Source organism: Pseudochaenichthys georgianus, chromosome 1 (assembly GCF_902827115.2).
Source record: "Pseudochaenichthys georgianus chromosome 1, fPseGeo1.2, whole genome shotgun sequence".
Classification (NCBI taxonomy): domain Eukaryota; kingdom Metazoa; phylum Chordata; class Actinopteri; order Perciformes; family Channichthyidae; genus Pseudochaenichthys; species Pseudochaenichthys georgianus.
Genome location: NC_047503.1, coordinates 31,530,003 through 31,547,927, shown reverse-complemented (window position 1 = coordinate 31,547,927; position 17,925 = coordinate 31,530,003). Strand labels below are relative to the sequence as shown.

At 41.3% G+C, this 17,925-nt stretch overlaps 1 protein-coding gene across 1 annotated transcript in view; it reads right to left on the bottom strand.

Moving 5' to 3' along the window:
- Positions 1 to 16,754, bottom strand: part of prr36a (proline rich 36a) — a 34,199-nt gene extending 17,445 nt beyond the window's left edge. The window contains exons 1-3 of the mRNA XM_034083360.2: positions 16,562 to 16,754; positions 2,608 to 3,277; positions 2,111 to 2,225 (exon numbers count right to left, since the gene is read on the bottom strand). Of these exons, the coding sequence (XP_033939251.1) occupies positions 2,111 to 2,225; positions 2,608 to 3,178 (686 nt within the window). The 5' untranslated portion in view covers positions 3,179 to 3,277; positions 16,562 to 16,754. The remainder of the gene's footprint in view (positions 1 to 2,110; positions 2,226 to 2,607; positions 3,278 to 16,561) is intronic.
- Between the last annotated feature and the right edge of the window lie 1,171 nt (positions 16,755 to 17,925).

Here is a 17,925-nt window from a genome sequence, read left to right as displayed (position 1 = left end):
AGAGGCGAGTGCCATGTCACGTTGATGGAACCGGTCTCACCGGGATGTTGTGCTACTGTAATCAGACTCCAACACATGAAATGGCGCTACTGAGTATTCAGAGGCTGCCTTACGTCTTCCATCATTGTTTTAAGGCTTGGCTCAGGTTCAACTCTTTGTAAAACTTGAATTTGCCATTGACATTCTTCAGTGGCAATGGCTTCTACTAATTTTGTTCATCTGTGTGTATGAATTATACTTTTTTTTGTTTTTTGGATGAATTAGTAGAATAAAATCAAATAAACTAAAACATTATCCAGTTTGATTGTAGCTAACGAGGGAGGCATTTCGCTTTTTTCTCATCTCCGTTGGGAATTGTACTTGTGGTACCGCTCGGGCAGGATGTATTGATTGGGTATTGAGAGAGACGTGTTGTTAATGTTCCATCGTACCGTAAATGAGCTCGGAAAGGATATGATAACATGATATACGATCAGTGCATAGATTTGTATACTTGGTGATTCCCTATCCAGCAGTTAAGGTCAAGGTGTTTCCCATACTGGTATCAGTATTACTTAAAGTGGACCTATCATGCTATATTTGAATAATATATTGTAGGGCCATACCTATATAAAACATGTCCGTGAAGTTTTTTTTTCAAATACCAAACAGATCATGCATTTTAGCCATGCCTCATTTCGCTCCATTTGCTCTTTTCCAGCCCTGTCTTCACAAGGGCTGATTCTGTGGCAAATGAGCTGCAGCTGACGAGCGGCATGTTACCATGATGTTGCCATGCCACGTAACCTCTCATTCCCCTGATAGGTGGAGAGTTTCCTATATAGGCGGAGCTCCTTGTTTCTGACGTCAGAACAATTTCAAATCTGTATCAGATCCGTTTTTAGAGATTTGGGTATGGAGGAAAAGAGAGAGGGTTGTGTTTTCTGACACTTGGATAAAAGACGTACAAAAGTGCATTTTTCATGATAGGTCCCCTTTAAATATTGGAAGGATGGATCAGCATTTAATATTATAAGATAATAGAAGTGGGAAAAAAGGATAAAGATAAAAAGCATTGTCCTGTACAAGATAGGAAATTGGGACTAATACGTCTTCAATATAAAAAAATTGCTGCCATCTTACATAAAAAAGGCAGATATTTAATTTCTAACAGCAAAAGAGCATCATGAACCAGTGCTTCTTCAGAAAACTGAATGGCGCAGCACGTTGATTCTTTATTTGATTAGAGATCATTAAGAGGGAAGACAAGGAGTGATAATCTAATCAAGCCTCAGTGCGGAACACAACATCCTGTGGAAAGACGTTGAGTCCTGTATAATACATCTGATGCTCTATCCACAGAGACAGATGACTTAATTTACTCAAATGCCTATCACAATAATCTAATTCAAAACTTGTAATCACAATTTAAAAAAAACATTTGAAGAAACCACGAGATAATAATATCTTATATTTTATCAAGTTGAAAGTCTTTACTAACAAGAGCTTTATTGTCCAAATTGCGCTTAATGAACCGGGCCAACAATGAAAACCTATGACAGCGAGAAATGGTCATTTGATAGGAGCACTTAGAGAAAGTTTAGTCCAACTACAGCCCTCTCTTTCCACACCAGCAGCTCAGTATGAGGGATTATTAGTCCAGTCAATAGGACCCTACCCTGGGGAGGTGGGGCTGCTTTCTGCCAGGGGGTCTGTTTGGGACAAAGCGGTAGTTCTTCAGTATCGCTGCCTCTCTTAAGGCCCTCTGTCTCAGGTTATTTCTGCTAACATGACTCACACTCATGAAGCGTAATCTGACTCAATAACGGCCCAAAGACCACAATGGACATAGTTCTGCGCTGCTCTCTTTCAGGGCATCACCATAGACAAAGTCGCCCTCTCATCCAGTTTGTAGGGGATTAAAAAGTGTAGATCTCATAGGAGGGGAAAGATAAGTGTGAATGACTGAAACATTGCAGAGCGTGAAGAAAGAGAGGGGAAGTGTTATTGTAAGTAAATATAAGTTCCCAACCGCATAACTTTATTCTAATGTCCGCGCTCTTAGGAGGTACCATTGGCCGTAATTACACTTCATCACACTTGCTGCCTGTTTATAATAAAAACTGTATACCTTGTTGTCTTTGAAACTACAGAGGCGACTGGTTTTGTTGTTGCACCAACAGCTTTTGACGTGGTTGAAGTGCTGGGTTTTGAGGCAGTGAAGGCCGCCGCTCTGCTGGCAGGAGCTACAAAAAACATGGAACACAAAATGAGTTTGCAGCGAAAGCCAAAAAAGCTGTAGAAAATATTTGTAAAGAATACTACACCCCCAGGAATGATCTTTTGTATATCAATAAATCACCTAGTGTTACCTTGACTTCTTGAAAAGAAACTCAATAAGCTGACCAAATGATTGAGGAACTCTAGTAAAAGAGTCTCACCCTTGCCAGTAATGTTAATTGCGAAGTATTATAATGTTAAAAAGTTTTTTTTAATGAGTTTTGTGAGAGTTAATAAATGCAGCCATCAAGCCTTTCATTAATTTTTGGATTCTTCATTCGCCGTGGAGGCATGCGAGACAAGTATTATTCATTTGATTTCAGTTGTCCGTATGTCAGTCAGACTAACCTGTGGTCTTGGGTCTCGCTGCAGTCTCAGCTACTGGTCTCTTCTTAGGAACGCCATTCACGGTGGTTGGTTTGGTGACATTTGTTGCTGTGGACGCAGCAGCGGAGGTAGTCCTAGCTGGTCCTACAGGCTTCTTGTCTGGGGTTCTAGATAGGGTCTTGATCGTGGAGGAAGCTGCTGCCCCCACAGGTCGTTTAGGTCCGCCCCCCGCTGCTGATGCTGCTTTTGTTGTAGTTGCCGTTTTCTTGGCTGCAGCTGCAGAGACATTCGCAGAGGACTTGACGTCGTTCACAGTGCGGTGCGAGGAAGTGCCCGGCCTTGATCCAGAGGGTCCTGCAGATTTGGCTGCGGGCTGTGTTTTGGTTGAAACACATTTTGGTTTGACTTTGGAGTCTGCTGCCACTGGCTTGCCATTGCCCTTGGGGATGGTCTCAGGGGCTACATCAATGGCCGCTTCCTCTGGTTGCGATGGGGCTTCCTCGGTTGTGTTGTCCTGCAATGAGGAGGGCTCTGCTACTGCTGCATCTTCAGTGGGCTCCGTGGGCTCCATGGTATCCCCATCCGGTTTCATTTTCCCGCCTCCTAAAAAAAAAAAAGGTGTGGCCGCTGGGGTTGCTGCTTACAAAGTCCAGGGGCCCAGATTGGTCACTTTCTCTCACACTGAGATATCCTGTTGAAGAAAAACAAGACATATCACAACCATGTTCACTCATACATTCAAATAATAAACATATTACTGTCAGCCAAAGGAAGTGCCATGTATGGCTAAGGGCCTCCAAGGAGTTGGGAGAGTTTAAAAACAGGAAGTGAGCAGCGAGACAAAACACTCTAAAGTGACTATGCTGCACATCTAAGAGAACTACCACCGTCATAATGCATCACAATGCGTGAGGTTAATAAATAAAAAGAGGAATCCGTATCAAAATACCACAATACAAGGAACTGGATTGTTAAGCTGCACATTTATGGGGCAGAAAAAGAAACTGATGACTGCTCCTAATGGCTTCCAGCATCTTGAATTAAAAAAGGAAAAAACTGTGGTTTGGACCGCTGAAAACCAAGAGGGGGCTCCTGACATGACACACAGCCCACAGAGGGTGAGGGGAGGGAGGAGGCAGAGCACTAAATGGCCCACTGGTCAGCCATTGTTTCTCTCCCCGTTAAGCAGATGCAGTTTGTAACCGTCACATCGGGCTGTGCTCGCTTCACCAAGTTTTATGTGCTTGGAGATTCCTTAATTGACAGTACTAAAGAAAAATTGAAGTTATTGTAGATTAGAGAAAACTGATGGCAAGATTTAGAGCGAGTAGATGCATATATAGGACCTGAACTCATTAACTTCAGTCAACCTGTGTCTTGCCGGACAGAGCTCTTCCCAGATTCATTTTGAGTTTATTTCCCCCTCAATTACCTCATCCACTACTTTCCTTAACCTCTGACCACAGAAGCTTCTCCCCCACCTGATTACCTCTCTTCTTCCCTATAGCCACTTTTTCCTCCCCTCCTCCCACTGCCAAAAGATCTGCTTCCAGGAAATGGCTACACATATGGTCTAGCCAGTAAAAGCTCTGAATGGCAAAGAAACAGAGGCGTAAGAGATGGATTGAGGAGGAAATCAAAACAGAGTGAGTGGGATAGTTAAAGAGAAAATAAATAATAGAACATGACAGAGTAATGGACCAGAACAAAAGGAAGTGAGAGTAAAAGAGAATAGGTTTTTCATACCATGCAAGAATGGCAAGTCATGATACTGAAAAAACCATGACAGCAATTCAGAGAGAAAGCCGAGTCAGCCATAACAGAGCAAACGAATAGAAAGTCATGGCCGTAGACGATACGTTATATTTTCAAGCCATTAGGTAGATGACTAAAAACATCTTGGAAAAATATCCAATGATTAACCTTTTCCACAGACATGATACTAGTGCATTTATACAGCCTCAGTGAGTCTATACACAAATTGCCTCAAGGAAAAAGGATCCGTTTTATTCATCTCCAACAAAGCATTTCCCAAAGACATTTTAGAATGCATTCTTTTAAAGAAGTCCAAAGGTCAGAACGTTTGTTTCACCGCTAGTTAAACATTAACATATGAGGCAACGCAATACTGTGGCCCCTTTCCCAGATCCAAAAAAATCTTGATACTCTTTCACTTATGTTTGAGGTAAAGAGGTCTCTGTACGTTTAACTCTAGGTACAGTGGGTAACTATAATGACTCATCAATCAAAAGAGAAGTGCATGTATTGACCACTTGAGAAAGAATTATTGCCGATAAGCACTGAACGCACCTCCTGACTCCACACACACAGTAACTGAAATCCCCCTAAACTCAAACTTTCCTTCCCTTTCGTGCAGCCATGGAAAAGTTACCACTTGGTGCAAGTCTAGAATGGTTTCCTGCTGCTCTCTTCTGTTGTACTCCGGTCTCTGTATACGAATCTCACACAGAAAGGAAGCCGAGTCAAGCACAGTAACCTCTCTACCAACACACAATGTGAAGCTTTGAGTCAATTAGATAATGTTCAGAGCTTTTGGGACAGTGTTGCACATATTAAATCCCATGCCATCACTCCATTCATATTAACGGGAAGGTATTAGCAAATTGGGAACATCGAAAAGGTTAGGGATGTGGCTCCTCACATGTCCTGCTAGATTTCAATCTTAATGAGTTGGTACATTCGCGTAAAATGTTTACATCAAGTCAGATTTTCTTTTTCCAGAAACTCGAAGGGACACCTTGTCAATAAAAGCCAGTTTATTATTTAAGCAGGATATGATCCAAACGGAATTTGACCGACACTGAAGAGCCTAACATGGTTTGCCAGTCCAGCTACCAATACCAGGGGCTTAGCAGATAGCATCACATCTCATGTGATGACCCCCTTCTGGGCAAGTAAAGGCATCATGTCTAACCAGCTGACACCGTGTGACGCAGCACCGAGGGCAAGTAAATGGATCATTAAAATCCCATCCACACGCACCCACAGATAAGGGATGTTTTACTAAATTAGAGTCAGACTGCTCTGCAGAGCTGGTGCTTGTGTTCTATCAGACCACACTTACTGTTTAATGAATAATATCCAGCATTTTGGGATGCCCCAAGTGTTTCACACCTAGCTGAGAACATGTTAAATCAGAGCACTCCTGTTCAATGTTAAAAACTTAACAAACACATTATTGGTCAAGATGAAGAGCCTCGTGCATTTTGATTAAAAATCTCTATTGTGCCATTCTCTGGGTTCTAATTTGCATAATAAATCCTAGTTCAATGAAGATTTAAACCATATTCAGGCTACAGCAAGCTCTCTATCTAGTGCCACATGGATAAGATGGCAATTAGCCTAATACCCCTTGAGACAATAACAATGTGTTGCAAGTATTGTGTTGATGCAGACAAAGAACCAAAGGGTGAAAAGGCTGCAGCAGTTGAGTCCAGGCGGGAGAAGTGTATAAACGCAGCCATCACTTTGTAAGCTTGTTAGAGGGGGTCTGTCGAGACACAGAAAATACATAGATGCCACTTACATTCCACTTGTTGTAATAAAGATGTATGGTCTTTGTTATCATTACAATCCAACTCCTGACCTCTGTCTTGAGGCGGTTTAATTACATCTGCCCTTCCCCATCTCTTAGTCTGGCTGTACTCGTCCAGACATTACAAGTGGTGCCTGACAAAATGGGTCATTTTTAATACCATACAAGCAGAGGGGGATTTCGCTGTGAGAGGATGGCAGGGGCTTGGAATGCATTGAGCAGACTGCTGGAGGTGGTGGTGGGGGGGGGGGCTGTGGATACTGATGCTTAATGTCATCTGTAGATTTACCACAGACATAGTGTTGTAAAACAGCAAAGAGATATTACACATTACAACTGTAAAAGATTGATTGCATGTCAAAACGTGTCAAAAAAGTAGTGAGGGAAATCTAGGAACAATCAGCCATCTTAAGTTATCATTTTCCTTATTGTGCCCTCCAGTGTTGCAGCTGAATCAGAATCACTTTAGATTACCACCAAAAGTTTGAACACAAATGTATTGGTAATTTAAAAAACATATTCCCATGTAAAATAAAAAAAGCATTTAAATTGCGCAACCCATAGATTGTGCTTTAGAATTTTTTTTTTTATATGACTTGCAATTCATTTTTAAACCATATTCAACCCATGCAAACAACTATAACAGTAAATATTGTAATCATGATACTTTGAGGATCTATTAATCAAAACGATGAATCGTCCATCAAGGAATTATTTTCTGATTATCTGATGACAACACATTCTTTAGATGCAGCCATCTAACTTAGCCTCTTCAGTTGCCTGATGTTGAGTTTCTACTTTAAGACCCGAGTCATGCAGCATCTGCTGCTCCAAGAGGATTAATGGCAGAAAGTGAATGCCTGAAAGCAGCAGCGGTATCAAGCGCACATCTGACCCATCCACATTCCAGCTCTGCTGACTTCCTCAAGACTCCTCAGGGCTACAGTGACAGCTGGACGTGTGTGTCAGTGTGTAAGAGTAGGGAGTGAAAGGGTCATAGGGTCTAATGAATGTGTGTGTGTGTGTTGCGTGTTGTGTGTAAATAAGATGGGGCAGTGTTTAAGAAGTATGAGCAAAGCATGTGTAGGATGAAAGTGTGCATCATGTGAAAAGGCCATTTGCACAAATGTACATGCAGACAAAAAAAGAAACCTTGGAATCCAGCAGCCCGCCACTTCCAATACCACACTTTATTCATCATCTCAGCGTTCCTTAAGAGCCCCACCTTTAGACATTTTAAACAAACAAGGATGGTCTGGTGAACTTTACCATGGGGACAGGGAGTGTTTGGCAGATATTGTATGCAAGGAATATGAAAAATGACTACAAAGGAGCTATGAAGCCCATCTGCATTTGCTTAGTATGTGTGTTTTCTGGACATGTACGCAACACTGTGGCGGTGTTTTGGAAAGGAAGGGACTTTCCTTACTCAGGGCTCAAGCTTCAGTCTTGGAACAGTTGATCAGATGCAGGGAAACTAAACTCTGATTCCCGTCTTCTACCACCACCACTCCACAAACCATTAAACTTTACAAGTCTCCTAAAACCAATTTAAGTTAAAAGTGGTATGAGGAATCAGGCAGCAGTCCTTTACACACACACGCAGCCTCCCATTCCTCTAACCATACAAGGCAGCGGCGCTGTGTTACCAAGTGTTTAGTTCACACACACACACACACACACACACCGAGTGACAAAAGAGAAATTCAATCTGCTTTTGGAACACGCACAGATGTGTCTCAAAGCATGCTGACAGGAAAGGCAGAGTGCAACAGAGCCAAGAATGTGTGATTATGCAGCCCTACAACAAAGTGCTAAAGAGTTTCCTCCATCTCTGCAGCTCTCCCTCGCTCTGACAGACATCCATCATGTGCCCTTGGATGGTACTTCAAAAACAAGGCCATGTTTTTACCGTGTTCCTCTCTTGAATAAGGGTGACTATGCACATTGGCTCATAGCAGTATTACTGTGTGACTCATCCAGGTTTAATGAAGTCAGTTAAGGACAGGAATGCATCATTCAAAGCAGGCAGTGCTAAACAAGAATGCACTGCGTGCTCCAAAGAACTATGATAATGCAGTTTTATGAATCTATGATAACCAATAAGAAAGGCAAACATTTCATGTTTTATCTTAATCACAAGAAACAGCTGGGCCATTGTATTCAGTAAGTATCTTCACCAGACAGTTATCTGATTGCACTCATTTAGCTCAAAAGGATTCAAATCTGCTTAAGTCTCTAAAAGGTTAGGTATAGTAAATGTTTACATAAATTAAATGACAGTTTGCTTAAAAATGATTAAGATCTTCAAATATAAAAACAGCTCAATGCCTATTTTCAAGAAAACAATATAATACAGGATTAAAGACAATATATTTTCATTCCGAACTCAGTCAGGGAATGATGCAGAGCTTCTGTAACAGATAGGCTGCGGTTTAGACCTTGTTTGGATTAACGCATTAAATAGTGATGCAGCTTGCCATCATGGCACGGAAAGTGAGCGATGGAAGTAACTTCGTGCTTAAAGCTCAGGGTGTCTTAGAGCCGTCTTCTCTCCAGCACAGCACTCCAACATGATGCTGAGAGTTGCTCCAAGTTAGAAACAACCAATAAACAAAGCTAATGAAGGATGTCAGCTACTATCTGTGTGCAACACAGCCAGTGGATTATTAGTTTCACAGATGTGTGTAAATGGAAGTTCATAGGTTATCTAGAAGTCATATGACAAACAAACTGAATCTGCCGTTTGGTATTAAAGACGTTTTACTCATCCGAGCAAATTATTTGTATGGTTTGAGTACTGCATCTGCTAGGGTTAACTTATGTCATATCTCTGTATATACATCTCAGACATGTGCATTGTTATGAACGGTGGAATAAGCCATAAAAGTATCAGCTGTCCAGAACATTAAACCTGACATCACTCCACCTGTTGTGCTAGTGACAACACATGGCTGAAAAGAGAGACTGGAGATGACTGTCAACATTACAGCAGCCATTAATCACGAGATACATTCCTCAGCAGACCGCCCGACAGGCGAGAAAACACAGAGCCAAACAAACTCATTACTTGTGGGGCACTGAAGGGATCATATCCAAAGAAGAGGCGCAAATTCATTCTTACAGTCTCTCAACAATGCGTCATCAAATCCATCTTGTGTAGGAACAATAAGACAAGGTAACATTATACGGCAGACAAGGAGGAGGAGGGAGAATGAGCTTTTAACTAATGGCACAGCTGCACAAAGAACTGTCCATCTCAAGAAATCAATATTTAAACAAACTACAATTTTTAAGAATAACTACGGGCCAAAACTATAGACAACATAAATGTAATAATTCTGATTCATTACACAGATTTAACAAGCTTTGCAATATTGTTTGGTGGATCATTGGCTTTTGTTCTGATACAAAAAGGGGTGATGCGATAAGGACGCATCGCTCGAAAGGAAGTACGACAACATTATCATTTCTGATACAGGATGCTTTCATGCTACCTTAAAAAAGCATCACCAAAGCACTTTAACAATAAACTGATTTGAGCAGCAGTGGGTGGTGAACAAAAAAAACAAAAACACTCAACACTTTCAGAAAATCATCAAGAAGAAAGGCACTCCATGAACCTCGTTATAGAAAGAAAGAAACACATTAAACCCTGATTTTACAAAACAACTCCCTTTTTTGTCCAAATAACAAGACAGTGTGGAGGAGGTGTTGACAAGCCCTACTTCACCATGTGTTCAGGCCAAGACTGCTTGCTCTGAGTAATCTCACGTGTTGTCCAAAGTGTCTGTCATTCCCTTACTGAGCAGTTACTTATCCGAAGTATAGGGCGTAGGACAACGATCACCACAATGTTCCACATCCCTACAAGCATGGGACATAATAGTAAAAAGGCAAGAGATATGCATCTTTGAGCACTGGAAAAAGCGCTATATTAATATAATGTTTTATTATAGTCTTTAACTGTACCTTCAAGTTAAGATGAAATTAAAGTGCCATCAAAATTGCAGAGCTGTATAAAAAACATTTCACTGCACACTGTAAAAAAATAAAAGGGCAACAATTCTGACATCAGCTTTGAAAAAAGCCAATGCCTTGTGAAGAAGAAAAACACTTTCGTCAAAAGAGGGGGGAGGGGATGGGTTGGGCTTGACGTTAAGCACGGGGCTTATTCTAATCAATTCCATACGGGACGATAACATGTGCTAAGTGACTGTAAGCTACTCAATAAGGCCATTAGGAGCAGGTGGTTAAATGTGGCTACAAGTTAAATGGACTAAGCCAGCTAGCCTCTAAGGCAGTGGGCTAGAGGCTACTGGCAGTGAGGGCTCTGAAGGCTGCTGCAGGGAAATAGGTTACAATCTGTTAGAAGGTGGCAGGGGTTTCAAAACGCACTCGGCCAGACCCTGCTGCCAGCATGATAGGCTGACAGTGAGGGGGTGCAGTAAAAGAAAAGCATCATCTACTGGGGAGGGAAGCGTCTGCGTGATCAAATCTGTTAAAAACAACCATGATCATAATAAGTATTTCCGTGCATAATATTAGGGTACTATGAGGGGGGAGGGTGTGCAGCCGAGTCCTATTGTCTGCAATACTGTGCACCATGTAACCCCCTGTCAAGCATGGTGCCTACAAGGGTGGGGGCAGGTTTTGAGTGGATTATCTGCTGCAACGGGACAAGGGAGCAGCTGGCCCAGGTAGGGTTGCAAAGGGGCAGAACATTTCCAGTAAATTTCCATGGAAAGTTAAGCTGGGGAATTTTGGAAATATTCCATATTTGAAATAAATTAATTTAAGTTTTCCGCACTCTCGCGGGAATATCTCCGTGAGCGAGCGAGCGAAAATTTCGATTGCATTATATAGCCCAGCGAAACACCTTCGTCACACATGTTGCCACTTGTTTGTACCATTTTCAGGCGATTTGTAATCTGTTCTAGAAAAACTATGTGTTTTTGGATATTTGGGGAGTTATGTGGTCCGCGAGTGTTTTTTTATTGGTTAAGTGGTCCTTGGTATGAAAAACTTTGAGAAACACGATGAATACATTTGTATGTGATATTTGTAATTTAAAAACCGCCATAATATCAAAACTTACTTCACTTTGTGTAGTCAACAGGCTCAAATGTGTGGCTTTATTTGTCTTGTGCTTTGGGCTCAAAAGTGTGATCCAGTCTTCTAGAAATCATCTGTGCATGTGATGGAGGAATGCACAGTGCCTGTAGGGGGTGGTCTCAATAGCCATGCAGTAAGCAGTGTGCTATGGCATGGAAATTCAAGTGTACTTGAATGGCAGCCGTTTTTTTTTAGTCAAGATTATGCTCAAATATATTTTCCCAACTATATTTAAGTTCCCTATGAAGAGAAAAACTTCAATTTACAAAATTCCCGTTTATTCCCATGGAAAGTTTCCATCTTTGAAAATTCCCGGAATTTTGCAACCCTAGGCCAGGGCAACTTTACCCAAAACAACCCCGGGTATCAAAGCAGAGGGAAAGAGGTTAGGGTGGATGATACATTCAAATTCTAAGGATTAGTCAACAATGAATATAAACTCTTTAATAATCACTTCATGGTTAAGGCAATTTTCAAAATGTAAGAAAATGAAGTGTTCTGCTTCCAAAATACAGAGTTACTGCTAATCTCTGCATCAACTTTTATATCTTTGGGTTTTGATCTGTCAAACTAGACATTTAAGGACCTTAATTCACGAATGTCTTACTGCACAAGTAGTTGAATCCAAAGATTATTTTCTAAAACATTTCAGTCAATAATATAAGAAAATCGTTTAAAAAAAAAAAATTGTACCTCAAAGTCCACGGTGCTGTCTTTAAATATTATTTATAAAAAAAGTAGAATATTTCCAAATGTTCTGCCACTTTCTCAACCAAACAGTTATTGTATGTTGATGGACTCACTGCAGCTCAAGTTAAAAGGCTGCAGAAGCATTTCTAGAAATAGATGGAGAATAAAAAAAGGTAAGGCACGAAGCCATGGCTATAAAATAGATGGAACCCAGACATATCAGTACAAAACTCATACCAGCTGTTCTTGAAGAGGACCTTTGTCCCATGTTGGTATCTCTTTCTCCATTCCTGTTGCGGTACCATGTCAACTAACTAATACAAGTAAAAGAGAGCACTGCCTTTTATTCACCTCATTTCATTTTGAAAGTATGACATTTTCAGTATCTTGAATCAGCATAAAAGTAAAAAGACCTAGACAGAGATATTCAGTTCAGGCCAGGGTGGCTGGCAGAATAGAATCCTCATCAGCTTTGCCGTATCAAAGCCCGCCAGCCACTCCTCTCTTGTGCATCAGCCAACTGTATATAGACAGGCAGGCAGTCAATATAATGCTGAGAGCCCGGGGGGCGGATCAGTCACCCTGCCTCTGACTGGCGGGGTGAGCTGAGGTCAGATGGACAGTGATCCCACACCTCGCCTGCCTCTGACAGCCAAACCCCTGAACTGCCCAAACCACACACACAGTATACACGCACACACAAGCCCATTACTGAAACAGACGATGGCGTCTCTCTCGCATATCAAGAGGCAGAGCAAAGATGAGAACAGGATATGCCGAGCCTGTTAACATAAACAAACACGCCTTTATAGTTGCTGTGCATGCTGATTCACCTCAGACAGACATGGATCAATAACTAACTTGATCAAAAGATACTGCCGAGTCATTGGAGATAGCAGCTACACAAAGCAAATGGGGAAAGGTTACTACTACGTATGCCCCTTCTGCTTTTATACAGGAACTCGCACACGTTCCCATTATCTACAGTTCTGCCCCCCCTTTGCTGCAAATATAACCTAAAACAATGCTGCAAAATGTAGCAGAGAACATTAATGCAAATGCACGCAGTGAATCATTGATTAAAGAAAAGCTTTATGTTGGCACAGCAGAACGTTTTGGAATGGCATTCATGGCTACCAAACAGACTCGGAAAGTGCTGAATAACTCTTTCAATAATTACAGTGCACTGAGCCTACCTTCAGCCCCAGACAGACAGAGGGCCTAAAATTGCAGCGCCAGCGTCCACCGCTTTATCCTAATGCGCAGGAGAGTGCCAGCCTCTCCAAACCACAGAGACGAGTAAAAACACCACCCTGTCTCACCATCCCACCGCTGAACAGCCAGAAGCAACACAAACTGATGGCGCATGATGAAATACAGTTGAATCCAGAATGTCATCCTAAACAGATGCAGTAAAGCAGGCAGGAGCTTGGATTGAATTTCCCTGGGTGTGGGCCAGGGACTGAGACGGGCTGTAAAAGATGCAAATTCCCTGTGCTTCCCAACCAGCTGCCCTCATGTTGGGGTGAGTTCTAAGACAAGGGACTCGCAAAAAAAAAGAAGCACAATATCCCTTGGTAAAGATTACATGGCTAACCTTTTCTGGTTCCAGCTTTCCAAAATGTGAATATTGTCGTGTTGTCTTAGTCCTATAATAATATTGCATTGGAATTATCTGGGCCTTTTTGTGGTTGGTCATACGCCACAAAACTTCTGATTAGGAGATTTTTTTTATGGGGCATTATTTGTTGGAAAAATACCAAACATTGGACGGCTCCAGGTTCTTAAATGTGAAGATATACTGCTATTCCTCATGTTACGTTATATTACATTGATTATCCTTTGGATTTGGGCTAATTGTCAGACTAAACAAGACATTTGATTATCATCTTGGCAAGTTACACATTTTATGCCGTTTTGCGATGCTTGCATCCATAACCACTAACATCTCACAGCTGCACACGAACCCATGCTAAACTGAGTTAAAAGCCCAAATCATCAGCTCCTAGATGTAATAATCCAACAGCATATCCCAACATGCAACAGGGTGAAGCTGACATTACAGACAGCGAGGCTAGTTGTTCACAGGCCTGTCATCTCAGATACCAATCAACATGTTGGCAAGAAGGCTAAGGTTGTTGAAATCCGACAGCTTTACAAGCGTGAGAAAAATTCATGTAGTTTAGAATAAAGCATTTATGGGGTTATCTTTGATTCCCAATCCGTTGCGTTTTAAAACACTACAACAAATGTCCCCAAGTCAACCACTTGCTTTTCTTTCATGCCTGAAATAAACAACTGCAGCCCCCCCCCCCCCCCCATTGTGAATGACAGGCCCACCTCAGTCATAAAAGCAGGCACTTTCAAGTTGGCTTAAGTAGAAGAGATAATATACAACGAACTAAAGCCACCCAGTGCACAATCAGATCAAATAATAAACCTTTGTGATTGGGCAAATACAACCTCATCACTATGAAACCTAATTCCTTGTCACACATCCTGCTAAATGTTGTAAATCATTAAGCTTTTGTACGGCAATTCAGGATGTTGAAGTTTGACATGTCTTTGAATAACGCTTGTGGTTTCTTTTTTAACCCCCATATCCGATCCATTGAAACTGGTTCAAGGTTATAGGATGCAGCTAAATGACATATCTATTTTGAGGCCCTCTTATTGTTGCCTTGGCCTTTATGAATAGGAAAAGGAAGCAGGGGTGTTGACAGCAGTGTGCAGATTAAAAACACTGGCTGTGTTCCACTACAAAGGCCAGATCTGGCAAGTGTGTTGGGTATTTTCACCAAACCTGAAGGGCAGGCCGAACCGGTTTGTGTTCAATAATTCTGCCTCTAGGCAATCTCTGTGGGGTCTTGAAGACAACAGCTGATTAACTTATCACAACAGATGCTAATATACTTGATATGTTATATTGGTTCAGCCCTTCTACTGCACTTCCTCTTCTAAATCCCATAACAAATCTAACAGGAAGTTGGACCTCTCTGGGGTCTATGTGACCTAAAAAAACAGTCATGCAACACACTATAAATTACTTGTTATGGGCAACCAAAAGGAACATACACTTGTTTATGCATAGCCCATACACACCATAACACAACCTAAGCAGTGAACATGTATTGTATTATTATTGTTGCACATCTCGTCTGTTAGGGCTCCAAATATTTAAGGAAGTTTGGCCAGTCTCAACAAAACACAAGGGTTGGAAAGGCAAAAATAATTCAAGATGTGAAAAGATTAAGCACATGATGGCTGACTGGAACCAGTTACTGATGATAAGTGCAAATACCTGATGGCAATAACATAATTGTGGGATAACCAACAACACAACAATTGAGTCCTTCAAATGCAGGCAAACACAGCATCAGTGACCCTTAAATAAGCTATTGGAGTTGAGCCAGTGGGTGCAAAAAGGTGTGAGGGAAAGAACACCATTATTCACACCCAGCCAGGTGACACACTCCTCAGCAACACACACACACCCCGACAGTAGTAACCTGATGGTGTTCAAGATACTACAATCTCCTGAATCTCCTGCTCCCCTTCCCAAACTCTGCCCACCACACCCAGCCCAAAACACTCTGCTTATTTAATGCAGACCCCGAGCCAAAACCTGGAAGATAAACTGCATCTCTCCATCACTGAAATCTGCAGACGATGCCATCCGATATTCCTTCCTTTTCTCGTGTTATGCTGCCAAATCGTGAAAGCCATCACTCCACGTGCAGGGGTGCACATGAAAACAGAGATGATGCTTATCTTGGAACACAAAAAGGGATTTAGGTGTGCAGACAGGAAGCACTGGGTGCAATCTACTTCAATATTACATTTTCATATCCATACAATAAAAAAAAAAATCCGTGGTGTATGACATGCGATTGATACATTTGAGCATTCACTTTTACACAAGACATAACCTTCTTGATGTCAAACAAACGGAATGTCAACATGACAACCTTTTGACAATTCAGTGCATTTACTAGTTTTAACACCAGTTCAAGACACATGGGATACTTCAAACTCCCATGTGTCCAACACTATCAAACCTCGTCAAGGAGCCCTGTAGGTGGTCCCTGGACCCCACTTTTTGAACCATTGTCATGAGAGCTTCTGGTTGTTGTTTTTTTTCCAAGCATCAAGTGGAGCTTTAATAATACCAATTGTCTCTGTGACCAAACACGCTGAATTCTCCCAGGTTTAGCCAAAGGCCCCGTTTAGCCACACAGAACAATAGCGGTGCACGGTGGTTGCAGCTTGCTGAGGGGCACAGTCAATACATTAAACCCGATACAACTAACAACCGTACCAGCTGAGACTTGTCACCACTGTACACTTCAATAAATAGCGTTTTGAGAGCAAGAAACCACCGCCTAACCGACGCGAGCCAAGCTAACGTTACCATCCATCATCACAAACAGGGCGTTTGGCTTCAAAACAAATAGTGTGTGGTTAATTTAAAATGCATGCCATAAAAAGAGCACGAGTTTCGCTTAGCATAACAGTCATTCTGGAAGTATTTTAGGGATTAAAATAGCACAAAGAAACGAGAAGGGGTTTCTGCGTAACTTGAATAAACGTTACAACGTGATGAATTCAACGTACCTTCCTACCGCCGGCTCTGTCGTTGAAGAAGAAACAAACAGTCCCAGCCTTTCGGTCCAGCTCTGAGGTTGAAATGCACTAAATATATATGTCGACAGAGCCGTACATTTCGCGACTAACAATAACCCCGCGCAGTCAGGAGCCAAGCGTCCCTCTCCGTGTCCTTTTCTCCACGTTTGAGCAGCGGCAGGATGACTCGGGGCGGGGAGAGCAGATTAAATCCCGCGGGCGGTCCAATCAACAACGCGAGATTGGTGATTATGCAAAACAGGAATGACGTCAACGTTGTCACGTCAAAACCTTATTTTGCACATTTTCACTTTTATTACAAATATTACAAATTAGAAAGCAATCAAAACAAAATCAGCATTTTATAAATATTTTACTTGAAATGTTACATTTGGTTTTTATCACTATTTTCTTTATATCTCTTTCTTTATTTCCTTATAATTAAAAAAATATGTATGTCAATGTTTTGTGTGTAAATAATGTATGATGTACATATATATTTTCTTTAAACAAATAATGAAAAAGTGTGGTGGGGCTCCCGCATTCACAAGAAGACATTTACTGACTCAAGCCATACACATTTTTACCAAGAATCACAAAAAATAAGAAGGCAAGCAAAACCAAATGAGTATTTGATAAATATTTGTACTTTAAATGTTACCTTTTGGTCATCACTATCTCTTTCTTTATTTCTTTATATTTTTGTATTCCATTTTGCAACTATTTTATGTATCCCAGAAGTCAATGTGTTGTGTGTATATAATGTTCGATGTACATGTATATTTTTTCTTGAATAAAGGAGGAAAAAATAGGGGAACACAGTGTGGCACGGGGCCACCTGGTCCTTTGGGAGAAACTTAATTGTTTAAAAAAACTGAGGTCAAAGAGTGGTTGTTGTAGATTTATAGTGCTGAAGGAAGTACTCCTAAGAAAAAAGTAAAAGTAAAAGTAGCAGTAACTTTGAGTTGAATAGTCATTTTCCTTTTTCACAAAAGGGTTTTCTGTTCCCAGAGATCTAGATAGTTGGAAGTATGCCTGAATAAAACTGATTCTTTCAGATTGATAAAAGTTTCTGCTTTTGTAGTTTAACACAGTGTCCACTTCCCTATGGTACAAGCCCACAAAAGCTGCAAGCTGAATGCTGTTTTGAGCTGCAGCTGCAGGCACCACAATAGAAATCAATGAAAAGGAGGAAGACATACAAAGACTATTGGAACTCACAGAGAGAAGAAAGAGTGAATGGGATAAAGACATCTGACATAAACTGTTGTTTTCTCCAACAAAGCTCAGATGGGGAGAAAGAATGGAGATATTTCGAATAAAAAGCTTTTGGTAAAAGAGAAATCTAATGCTCT